Source organism: Furipterus horrens, unplaced genomic scaffold, assembly GCF_987537825.1.
Source record: "Furipterus horrens unplaced genomic scaffold, mFurHor1.1.pri manual_scaffold_7, whole genome shotgun sequence".
Taxonomy (NCBI): Eukaryota; Metazoa; Chordata; class Mammalia; order Chiroptera; family Furipteridae; genus Furipterus; species Furipterus horrens.
Window position 1 is genome coordinate 77,138,386 of NW_028327177.1, and position 12,620 is coordinate 77,151,005.

The 12,620-nt window shown below is 40.4% G+C and overlaps 1 protein-coding gene across 1 annotated transcript in view; it reads left to right on the forward strand.

The window, feature by feature from the left end:
• EIF4E3 (eukaryotic translation initiation factor 4E family member 3) overlaps nt 1-12,620 on the forward strand; it is a 41,805-nt gene that overhangs the window by 16,475 nt on the left and 12,710 nt on the right. Inside the window, exon 2 of the mRNA XM_090283831.1 lies at nt 1,707-1,779. Within this exon, the coding sequence (XP_090139957.1) occupies nt 1,707-1,779 (73 nt within the window). The remainder of the gene's footprint in view (nt 1-1,706; nt 1,780-12,620) is intronic.

The following is a 12,620-nucleotide window of genomic DNA, read 5'->3' on the forward strand; positions in this document are numbered from 1 at the left end:
TGTTCTCCCTCCTCCCCAAATCCTCAAATCCCCAAATCCTTAAATCCCTGGGCATGGCCCTTTGCTTTGCCATCCCCTCTACCTCTGAGCTATGTGAGCTTGTACATCTCCAGTGTGCATAGTAAATATCCAGGGAGTTCAACATCTTGAGGTACCCCGGGGACTATGTCTCTGAAGGTCAGTAATGGGTAAAGAGCATCCCTTTTATAAACTCCAGATCCTAGCAGAACAGCCATGACAGTACAGTCGCCTCTCAGCAAGCCTCTTATTTCTCACTGACGGATGGACATGGTGCTTTCAAGGACTGAGTGGTGAATTTTCACCTTAAGCTTGATGTAGCTGGACACCAACATTTTCGAGGAAGAACTGCTAATTCAGCATAGGGAGAAAGAAAAGGTGTCCATAGTTGAGAGTCTTCTCGTCGGCAGCCGTCCGTCTCGAGAGACGATGGTGTAGCTTCTTAAGAGTCTATCTGCACCTCCGAGAATGGCTGTGCAGTCCGACTCGGGAGTGACACGGTATCTGTCTCCTCCCGTGTTGAATCGACATCTTGCGATGACGCTGGAGTGTCCTCTCCAGTGAAGCTACTAAGCCTGGGCAGGGTGATATGGAGGGCCAGCTGTTGCCCATGCAGCAGACCCCCCCTCTCTTCGCAGCTGAAGGGTCCAAGGGAAAGACGGAGTCAATACAGCTTGGCTTCAGGTGCGCCGCAGGAGTTGCCGGTGTTGACTACAACGTCAAACCGCCTTAGGGACTCCGGCTCCGGATTTTCTGTCGGGGTTTACTCCCTTAGCCTTTCCCCTGAAGAGGTATGCCGCAAGGCAGCGGAGGTTTTTTGGAGTCAGAGTTTTCCTTCTCTGATGTGCCCTGACTGGAAGATCGAACCAGCGACACTTAGCTCGCAGGCCGACGCTCAATCCACTGAGCCAAACCAGCCAGGGACATGAGAGTCTTCTAAGGATTTATAAAAGCATGTCATTCTATGCTATCCCCTGCCCCAGGAACCAGTGCTGAGTAAAGTCTTAGTATATGGTTTTTTGGTGAATAAACCTGTAGTATGTTGCCATCTAGTGGAACATAGGCAAACTGAAGATTAATGTATTCTGACCCCAAAGTTCAGTATAGCTAATTAAATCAGCCAGGGACAATAACTGAAAGTATTTTCTGAAGGCAAGTGTTTTGAAACTCATGCAAATTTAAATGAAACTAAAGTTCACTTTTAGTAATTATGTTTCCTTAAAGTTGCTAAAAGTCACTCTGTTTCTCAAGAGTTCATGAATGTTTACCATTGGAGAGCTAACGAGTTTTTCAAACATATAACCAGGCAGGACCCAGTATTTTCATTGTCATCTGTGCAGTCGGCACAGTTTCTCATACAAAGTCCTAGTCAAAGGCTTGGTTATTACAGGGTTATTTTAGTATTTTTTTAAATGTGATTTTAAGGTTTCCAAAACCTTTCTTGCATACATTTCTGTTTTTTTCTACTAACTTTCCACAGGATAAATAAGTTTATTTTTAGGTGAAGCAAACTCATGACTTCAGAAAGTAGGGATTTCACATTTTAAGTTCTAACCAGGTCCCAGAAATGTCTGATTCTGTGATTATAGAACTGATTTGCATGAAAACCTGCAGAGACTACTGTGGAATCATTAGTGACCATTGACTATTTGTCTTACTGTTTCTTTACCTTTTTGCTGTTTGTTTAGATCCCTCCCTGGCGCCACTGCAGCTGAGTGTGCATCAAATCTGAAGAAAATCTACACAGTACAAACAGTACAGGTAAGACCCAAAAAGGGCACACCCAATTAACATGGTATATGCTGGACATTTAATCATCTACCCTGAAAACTGCTGCTGTGCTGGAAGCCTCGCCTGGGTTTCTGCTCTGGGGAAGCTCTCCATTCCATTCTGGCGCAGCTGCCCTTGATTAAGACAACCTCAGAGGACTGCTGAGCATGCCCGCGTGGGGCCCGCTCTTTTCCTGGTGAACTGCTAAAACTTATCTGCTACCTAAACCTTTCATAGACCCTCGTGAGCAGCAGACTGTGCTGTGTTTGGAAGACATGGACCTGTGTTCCCATTCCAACACCAGCTCCCTGTCTGAGCTCTGCTTTCTGTGAGAGGCACTGGCAGTATCTACAGCATCACATCAGCAGGGGAGTGCTGAGCATGAAAGTGGAGGGCCTAAGGCCAGTTTCCTACTTCATGTTCAAATTCCATTGTTCTCAGTTGGACAAGTCTCAATCCTTTAATTTCTATAAAATTAGTATACTGATAGCACCTACTTCCTGGTTGTTATGAGAATTGAATAAGGCAACGTTTATACCATGTTTAGCTGAATACCTGATGCGTAGTAGGTTCTCAACAAATGTAAGCTTATTTCTATTAATTCTTTCTGTCTCCATCTCTTAGTATGAGTATTTCTTTAAAAAACTGGTTTACTTAGTTGATCACATTTCTGTTTTATTCAGAAGCAAGTTCTATCAATTTTTCCCCCTTTTCTAGTTTAATACACTATTATAGAGAGAATAAGGCTTTTAAGTCTGTTTCCTAATTGCATTGACCAAGTCCTGAATTTTTCAGAAGGCCAGATTTAAATAGTTTTCTTGTTGTGCCCCTAAGTCTTTTAAGGTCTTAGAAGTTCTATTAGATTGGCACCTAGATTGCAACTCTTAGGCAGCCTCTCACATGCAGAAGTAGCACAGAGAGCCTTTTTCAGAGTTTTCCCAATATTTGGGAGAATATTTGGTATTTGTAGTTATGCTGTCTCAGAGAGGGCAGAAAGTAGAGTAAAAACACAATCTCAACCATAGGCTATTTGTGATCTAGTTGGGAAAATGACATAAGCATGTGGGAAAAAAAACAACAGTGCTGCCGTGATAACCAGAGACAGTTACGAGCTGTGTCCCATGTGAACCACTGTGCAGAGGGATAAGTAGTCTCAGAGTCCAGAAAGGCTTCCCCTTGCTTCTTTTCTGTGGTGAAGCAGCCATTGTTTAAACCTCAGAGCACTTGAATTTAAAGCCTGTCCTTATATGAAAGTTCTTAGATCCCATGGATTTTTGAGGGATTCATTAGCCTCTCCTCTCCATTATTACATTGGGCCAGCAGAGCTGTGCCTTGGATTCCAGGGCAGACTGGCCCACCTGGGTGCAGTCTGATAAAGAGGCCATTCAGGTTCCCCCACTCTGCATGATGACATGAAGCAACTGGACTGAGCTTTGGCACCTGCAGCAAGTTAGACAGGGGCTTCAGGGACCACTTTCAACTACCCAGGCTGGTACATACTAGAAAATAACTTTCTTTAAAACTACATTGGGATGTAATTTATATTTAGTCAATGCAGATTTCTTAAGTGCACAGTTTGATAAATTTTGGCAATGGCATGCAAACATGTAAACATCACTTAGATCAAGATAAAAAAGTTTACATCATGCCAGAAAGTTCCTTTGTGCCCCTTTTCAGTCAGTTCTCCCAGAAACAACCACTGTTCACATTTCTGTCACCATATACTCACTTTGTTTTTTATTGAACCTCATATAAATGGGATTACAAAATATTTTGTCTGGTTCTTGTTACTCAGTAAATATTGCAGGGTTGGACGAATGAATGAGAAATTAATAAATGAACCATGTTCCTGAGTCACAATAGATTGTTCATACAAGGATCCATTAAGCTATAGGCTGTACATTCTCAGTGGGGGCAAAAATGGATACTTGGTGAGCAAAAATATTTTACTTTTTTAATATATAAAGTACAAATATACATACAGTACATAAACAGATATACAGTCTCTCTGTGGTATCAAAATTTCACAAGGGAATGATTAGGAAAAGGGGTTCCTTCAGGTGCAGGGGAGGACAAAAAGTTCTGTCATATCTCTAATGCCTCTGTCTCCTCAGTTTCCTCATTTGTAAAAGAGATAATAACAGTGCCTACTCTGTTCCGTTGATCGAGGGTTAATTAAGGTTGCATATAGTTTTTAGCAGTGCTTGGCACTTAGTAAGCCCTCAGATGTCATTAGTTTTTACTGAAACGTTGTTGGGTTCCACCTCTCAGCTCCATCAGTTGCTTAGTGAGGATGTGGTCTCTGATAGAGGGTGGTCACATTGCCCGGGTTTAGGTCCCATGTCTGCTATGTACAAGCTTGGGCAAATTGCTTAAGTTCTCTGCACCTGCTTACTCATCTTTAAGATGGAAGTGATTGTGACGTCAGTTGTATTACGAGGTTGTGAGAATGAAGTGGTACAGGAAATAGAAGGTACTAGTAAGGGCCCAATCATCATAATAATCAGCTCATCTGCCATTGTTTGCCTCCTTCTGTTGGAACATCTTTTTGTACTTTCTCAGTCACATTTTATATCAGCAAATTGTGTACTCCTGTTCCTATATTATTTATTTCAAGCATTTATAACACAGCTAACACCCCTACTTAGGAAAATATATCTAACTTATTAATAACTTTTGGGATTTCAGCCCTTGAGTGTTCTTAATATATGTGAATAGTCCTTAGTATTTAATAGCCCAGGTGTCCATCTTAAAGTTATTTGAAGACTTGCTTTTGTCCCACTGTCTTTTTATTTTGTGGATGTAGGTTGATTTTTGAACTTTCTGTTAGCACTAAAAAACTGCATCCCTAATCATGTCTATTCCTTTCCAACTTATGTTTGGATGAAATGTAAGAATCATGCTTTGCATACAGACCATGTACCTTTTGTACTTTGAGGCCTGTCAACATATCAGAGATCTTGATGGAGTAGGGGAATAATTATCTCCACTTACTTGTAGGGAGACTGAGGCTAAGAAGTAAGTGGTCCAAAACATCCAGTGGAAACAGCCAGTCATGTTGTGTCTCTGGGATGGGACCTTTGTCATCTTCTGTTGAGTTCGTTCTCCTTCTTTAATTCCACCTTGACTAAGGAAGGAGGTGAGGTAGGTGCTTCCAGATGGCCTAGTGACCCCTCCTGAGGACACTGTCATTGAGACCAATAATAATTCTATTCTATCTGCTTGGACTTAAATTTATTTTCCACTTTCATGGAAAATTCCGTTTTTTTTTTTTTTTTTTTTTTTTTTATGTAGATTTGTTTTCAAGATGCTTATTTTTTTTTTGTAAGTATATTTTATTGATTGTGCTATTATAGTTGTCCTAATTTTTTTCCCTTTGCCACCCTCTACCGGGTACCCCACCTTTCTTCCAGCAACCTCCCCCCCCTTAGATCATGTCAGTGTGTCATATATATAAGTCTTTGGCTTCTCCATTTTCTTTACTATTCTTAACATCCCCCTGTCTATTTTGTACCTACCAATTATGCTTCTGAATCCCTGTACCTTTCCCCCTCTCCCGTCCCCACTGATAACCCTCCATAAGGTCTCCATATCTATGATTCTGCTCCTATTCTAATTGTTTGATTAGTTTTTTTCTTTTTTTTTTTAAGTTTCAGTTGTTGATAGTTGTGAGTTTGTTGTCATTTTACTGTTCATAGTTTGATCTTCTTTCTCTTAAATAAGTCCCTTTAACATTTCATATAATAAGGGCTTGGTGATGATGAATTCCTTTAGCTTTACCTTGTGTGGGAAGCACTTTATCTGCCCTTCCATTCTAAATGATAGCTTTGCTGGATAGAGTGATCTTGGTTGTATGTCCTTGCTTTTCATCACTTTGAGTACTTCTTGCCAGCCCCTTCTTGTCTGTGGTTTCTTTTGAGAAATCTACTGATAGTCTTATGGGAACACCTTTGTAGGTAACACTCTTCTTTTCTCTTGCTGCTTTTAAGGTTCTCTCTTTATCTTGAACCTTTGACATTTTAATTATGATGTGTCTTGGTGTGGTCCTTTTTGAGTTCAACTTGTTTGGGACTCTGTGCTTCCTGAACTTGTATTTCTATTTCCTTTACCAAATTAAGGAAGTTTTTTTTTTTTTTTCATTATTTTTTTCAAATAAGTTTTTAATTTCTTGCTCTCCCTCTTCTTCTGGCATCCTTATGATTTCAATGTTGGCACTTTGGAGTTGTTTCAGAGTCTTATTATTCTCTCCTCATTTTTTTTTTTACAATTTTTTTTCTTCATTTTGTACTGGTTGACTGTTTATTTCTTCCTTATGGTCCAATTCATTGACTTGAACTCTGACTTCCTTCCCTTCCCTATTGGTTCCGTATGGATTTTCCTTTATTTCTCTTAATGTAGCTGTCATTGCTCTCTTATGCATTTTGAACTCTGTATATGATAGGTTGGCTGTCTCTGCTTCCCTTAGCTCTTCTTCTGGGGTTTTGTTCTGTTCTTTTATTTGGGCCATATTTCTTTGTCTTCTCTATTTGGCAGCCTCCCTGTGTTTGTTTCTGTGTATTAGGTAGAACTACTTTGACTTGCTATCTGTGTCCACCTGTTATGTTGTAAGGGGCAGAGCCTTAGGTATTGGCCAGCGTGGGGCAACCACTTTCACCACGTTGTGCTGCTGTATGTAGGGAAGGGGTCCGAGAGGGAACAGTGCTGCTTGCTTGTCATTTGCCCGGTTTCCAGTCACTTCACCCACTTTCCACATGTGATTGGTGCCCCTTAAGCTGCTGTCCTCCTGGTGGTTCCCAGATTGGGTGGGTTTGCCATACACTCTATGACCATGGGGGCCCTCTAAATAGATTCTTCTGAGAGACAGGAAGTTTCTTCCGCTACCCCAACCCCCACTGATTTTCACCACCAGAAGCAATGAGGCTTTATTTTCCCAGTGCTGGAACCCCGGGCTCTGCGGTTTGGCCAAGGGCTGGCATTGTTCCTTAGGTGTCCCTCCAAGCTTTTATTATGCAGAACCACTTGTTCTGCCAGCTGCAGCTGCTGCCTTCCTTCTGCTTCACCACCACCACACCATGTCCTCTCCACCACCAAAAAGAGAGGGATGGACTTGAAGCAAAGTCTACTTCATATTTCTGGCTAACACAGGCTAATAATAACCAGATATTTTTTATCACTTAATTATTCATTACATGTATGGGATCGACATTTTTAGTCATGACTCTGTTGTGTAGAAATAGAAGAGAAGTGAGATCACCCATGACTTCCACCTCAGCTGCATGCAGACTCTGGTGTGTGTAGGATGGAGGTGGAGAGACCAAATCTTGCAAAGTAAAAGTAACTTAGTTGCTACAAAGGTAAAATTGGTCTCTTCTGAAGGAGATGAGAATGTGTGACTTACAAGGATTATTTTGAGCTGAAGACAGTTGAGAAACGATAGACATAGGAGTTGTTTCTGCCTAAAAGCCGGGCCTAAATTTCCTTGTGTAAAGGATCCCCTCTTTCTCATCACTTGAGTCTACATAACAAATCTAACTAGACAGCCCTTATTGACCAAATATTTCCTGTTCACCTTTGCACGATTTACCAACTCTAGGGGCCCACCTCTGATAATTTTTATCTAGTCACGTCTTCATAGTGTATCACCCTTATTAAATGGAATCTGAGTTCAGTCAGTTCTTTGGGTTTTCTATGAAGCCCCTTTGTACTTAAAAATATTAACATCAATAAAAAATAATCTTCTTATGGGTTCTACCCAGGCAGCAGGCTACACACTGCTCTGCTGTTTTCCCCAACTTTTCAGGAACAGGTACTCTGTCCTAGTATCTCAAAGTTCAAAGCCTACTTAGCTCCCCTACTTAGACCTTGTTTTTCTCTACTGACTTTATGTATGGTGGGAAATGGCCCTGACATCCTTCATCTTTTCTTCTTGACCATTGGTCCTCAATACTTGGGCTGTCACTTCAGGTTAGTCCCTTTTGGAATTCACAGCAAAACCCATTTCTGTCTTTAGTAACCAGTTCTTGCAAATCTGAAGCACTTTGTTTTCAATCTATTGTGACTACTATGAGTTAAAAACATCCATTAAGCTCTGCAGGAGCATCCTTGGTCTGCTCTCCCCATAAATACCATTGGTTCAGTTGGTGGAGAGCAAGTACCAGACAACTAGAAATACCTGATGAAAGAAAATATTTGTTTAATATTTCAAAATACTCTTCTTCCCTACACTACAACCCTCACAAGAAATCCTAGACCTTGTGGGTTTTGTTTTGTTTGTGTTTTAGGTTTATTTGCTGGGCATTTCTGCTTATTTTACATCTTACTGTCTGTCAACACACAATATCTTTTTTTTCTCAAGTATATTTTCTTGCTTTTCCTTCCAAACATTTGAGGAGGAAATTTACCAGTTCTGCTGGTAATGATCATCTATTTTGCAAAAGTTTTTCAGGTAGGGCATAGTTGCTCCAATTAGAACTAGTAAACTGGGGGTTTATCAAGTGGTCATCATTGTCTAAGGAATCTAACCACACCTTGCTTCCTTGCTTTAGGCTTACCACATACTTTCATTTCCTACCTAATAATTGAATTTTCCAATGAAATTGCTGTATTGTCCTGTTACACAGAGAAGGAAACTTGGGTTTCATGGGCTGTGTGGCCCGTGAAGGTTAATCTGGGAACCTTGGTCTTAAATCCAGGCAGACTCCATTGGATTTAAGACTGTTGAACAGCCATCTGACCTCAGTTCTTAAACAGAAGAGGTGCCAGAATGATGTTTAAGAACTTTCCCACCAAGAATGTGCAAAAGATACCCCCTCATGCACTCAGCTCCATTCCCCAAAGACTCTTAAGTGTCCACAATGCTGACTGAATGAATAACACTCAACTCATAATTTCTCCATGACCTGGGGTTATCATTAGGCTTTTGAAGAAGTCCTTGGTCATCATTAATAAACACTATGAATAATTTTAGCTTTACTACAATATATTGTTTGCAAGCCCAAATAGAATTAATTATAAGCCTAATTGCTTTTGAAATGTATTTGAAAGGTTCTATCTCTAGTAGAATTTAGGTGTTTCAAAAGCCATTAAAAAGTGTTACAAGGAAAACAATCAAGAATTATCAAGCTTCCAGTGAAACAGCCATTCCACCTGCACAGGGAGGAAGAGGGTCTGAGGAGGTATGGAATGCTGGTTTCCTTCCTTGAGCTATTCCACCATCACACAAACCTAACAAGTTGTATGAGGTTTGCAACAAGGAAATAGACCGATTTCATGCCACATACTTTTTAAATTGAGCTCTTTTCAATGATGTCACAAGATACTTTACTCCTTTTCTTTTTTGTGCATAAATGTGCAACTATGTGCTTTAATAAGACACTAAGTCAGAGTTAAGTCTATTGTATTTTCTTGGTTTGTAATTTTCTCCTGTCAAATTTGCCAAGGCTAACAAAATAAGTGTGTGTTTCTGTTTTTGCTTTCAAGAGAAGCTTATAAAGCTATAAACCTTAGCACAATCCTCAGGATGTTTTCTTAGCTTTGGAATAGCAGAAGCCCCCCCCCCCTTTCCCCCCCACAGTGCTTACACAGTAGGTAAAAATTCAGGATTCAAGAACTTAGGCATTGTGTAGAGTAGGTGCTCTGGTGTGGAATGCCTGTCAGGAGACTTGAAGTTTGCGTGCACCGAAGTCCTTTTGATTTTACCTAAGGCAGAACTTTCTAGTTTATCATAGTCTTGTCTATAAACTCTACACAGGTTATTGCCACAGTGTAATGAGAATCCCAGGCTGGAGCTAAGGCACCACTATGCTGGATGCTGGTAAGGGCATCTACTGGTGGGAAAACAGCTTTAAGCATTCCTTCATTTGTGATTCCATGACCTGGTCCATGGCTTCCAAGATGGATGAAAGATGTGCCAAAAACACAGTATCATCAAAGCAAATAGCCTAGTGGTTAAGAACACAGGTTTTGAAATCAGAATGCCTGGCATCAAGTTCTAGTCCTACCTATTCATGTGTGTACCACAGACATAATCTAAAATATTGGAGTACCATCTCATTCCTTGCACTAAGAGCAAGCCATTTATAGGGTAGAAACTTTGAGGATGGAAAAATAATTTTCTTTCTGCTTTTTTAACTTTGGGCTGGACTAATAAATTGACATGAGACAGATTAACAGGATAAAAATGACCTCATTTATTATGTATGTACATATAGGGGTTCCAAAAGAATAGACTCGAAGACACAGTGGGCAGTTCAGGATTATGAGGTCTCTCCAGAAGGTACCCAGCCATGTACTATGAAAAACAGAGACATTTATTGAAAAAGATACAAGATATAAGAAACATTGTACATAGGACAATGATGACTCAGTCCCCTTCAAAGTAGGCATCTTGGGATCTCACATAGTTCTCTTAGTTGCCGTCAGCTGTCCCATTGTATTTTCTTGAATCTCTTTGATAGTCTGAAATCTCTTACCTTTCAAAGGTGATTTTAGTTTTGGGAAAAACCAGAAGTGACAGGGCACCAAATCTGGACTGTAATGGGGCTGAGTCACCTGGAGGATTTGATGTTTCACCAAAAAATTCTGCATGAGATGTGATGGATGAGCGCGTGCATCATCCTGATGAAGCTGCCAGTCACCACTTGCCCATAGCTGCGGCTTTCTGAATCATCTGCATAGTTTCTGCAGAGGAATGATCAAACTTAACACAGAATTTGATGCAGATTCGTTGCTCTAGTTGGTCAATCATTTTGAATGTGATTGCTACACTGTACACACGTTCACTTAATGGCATCTGCCACCCCCATTGACTAGTACAGTACAGTTGTCATTGTTCACACATGAGCATTCCAGTCCACTCTCTTTGGCTGCCAGGTTACATTGATGTTGCACAAACCGTTCTTGTCTTAACAATGGCTGGACTTTTTGCAGACAGACCTTTTATATGCCATTCTGGACTAAGGAGAGGGAGCCAGGGCTCTGGGACTTCAAAGGGAAAGTAGACAATTTACAGTTTATGGGTAGATGAGAAAGAGCAAGTCTGGTAACCAAATTCATCCTGGGTGTTCCGGAAACAGTGGGACACAGAGGGGAGTTAAACAAACAGACCTGGTTGTATCCTCCATGTCTGCCACATTTAATTTATATATGCTAAGATGAATATGTTAAGGCTGCCTTCTGAAGCAGGTTTTTCTATCTGAATTCTTTTAGGCAGGAAAGGGAAAGAGTCAGTGGTTCTCTCTGAGTCTTTTGTTCCTTAAAAATAACCAGCATAAAATAATCAGTATCCCTAAAGGCGTATTTTTGGTGTGGTAAACTCTGGTCCCTTCCCTCAAGACAGATACTGTTTGAGGACCTACTGTTTCTACAAATCCATTTTCAGCTGTTCCCCACATTAGTGCTGCTGTAGACCAGGGATCCAAGGCATCCCCAATTAATAAATTTACTGGCAGGTAGTTTTTGCCTTCAGTTTTTTTACCATTTATTGTTACGGCCCTTGCAATTAATTCAGCTTTAACTTTTACACAAGATAGGTTCCAAAAACAAACCAACCATTTAGGGTTATCATTCTATATAGATAAAATCTACTTTATTTATGAGGCTCTGGGACAAGTTGTTCTAATTGTTCTGTTGTTTGCGCTGCTCCCTTTAGATCCACTAGGAGACACAATCACCCAGTACTTTTTGCACAGAAGTATGTTCTTCATTTGTGGTGTAATTCTACACATGGAATTCACAGCAGCGTGATTCTATAGCCCATTCTAAACAAACTAGGAAAGGTTTTGTTCTTCATAAAAACAATTCTCACATAAATCCTAATGGTCATACCAAACAGTGATGCTTGGGCTGGTTAGTCTCTGTGCCTCAATTTTCTTATATATAAAACAAGCATAATAATAGTGCTTCCTAATGAGATTGTCATTAGGACAAATTACACAGACATGTAAACCTTAAGAGACCAAATCTGGCATTATTATTATTATTACTGTTGTTACTATTACTTTATTATTTTTACACAATGTTTCTGTGTACCAGCTGACTTTATGTGCTGAACTGTGTTTCCTGTAACAGACTTCTTTCTGAGTCTTCTGAGTCTACTACCCTTCAGACTAAGTGATGGGGTGTGAAGGGAGAGGCAGAGAAGTCACCTGAGATGCTCTGTCTTCCTTTGTTTGTCTAGCAGGAATACTGAAGAGCTCTGTTGCCCAAGATACCGGGCACATGGACTGCATGTTTGTGCAGTGACTTCATATAGGAGGCGGAGTCTGGGAGGTAATTAAGACACATCGATGGAGCTCCATGAGGGCATTAGTATACCTATAAGAAGAGGAAGAGAGCTAGCCCCCCCTCTCTCCACCATGTGAAGACACAATGAGGAAATGGCTGTCTGTAAATCAGGAATGGGGCTCTCACCAGAACCTGACCATGCTGGCACCTTGATTGTCCTTGGACTTCCAACCTTTAGAACTGTGAGAAATCAAATTTTGTTGTTTAAGCCACCCAGCACATGGTATTCTGTTATAGCAGCTGGAACTAATGAAGACACAGAGTGGCTGGTAGACTCAGAAGACTCAGAAAGAAGTCTGTGTTACAGGAAATACAGTTCAGCACATAAAGTCAGCACTACAGGCTTTATTAGATGCCATCTACCTGTCAGAAAAATGATTAGCAAGATTCTTACCCAGTTTTTTTGTTACAATACATGGCATAGGAATGAAAACCTTAACAGCATTGTGAACTATGCAACTTAGCTCAGCTTCAGCAAGAAACGTTTTTATTTTTTTATTATTATATATTTTACTTTATTATTTTTCTAAATTCTTAAAAAAATTTTT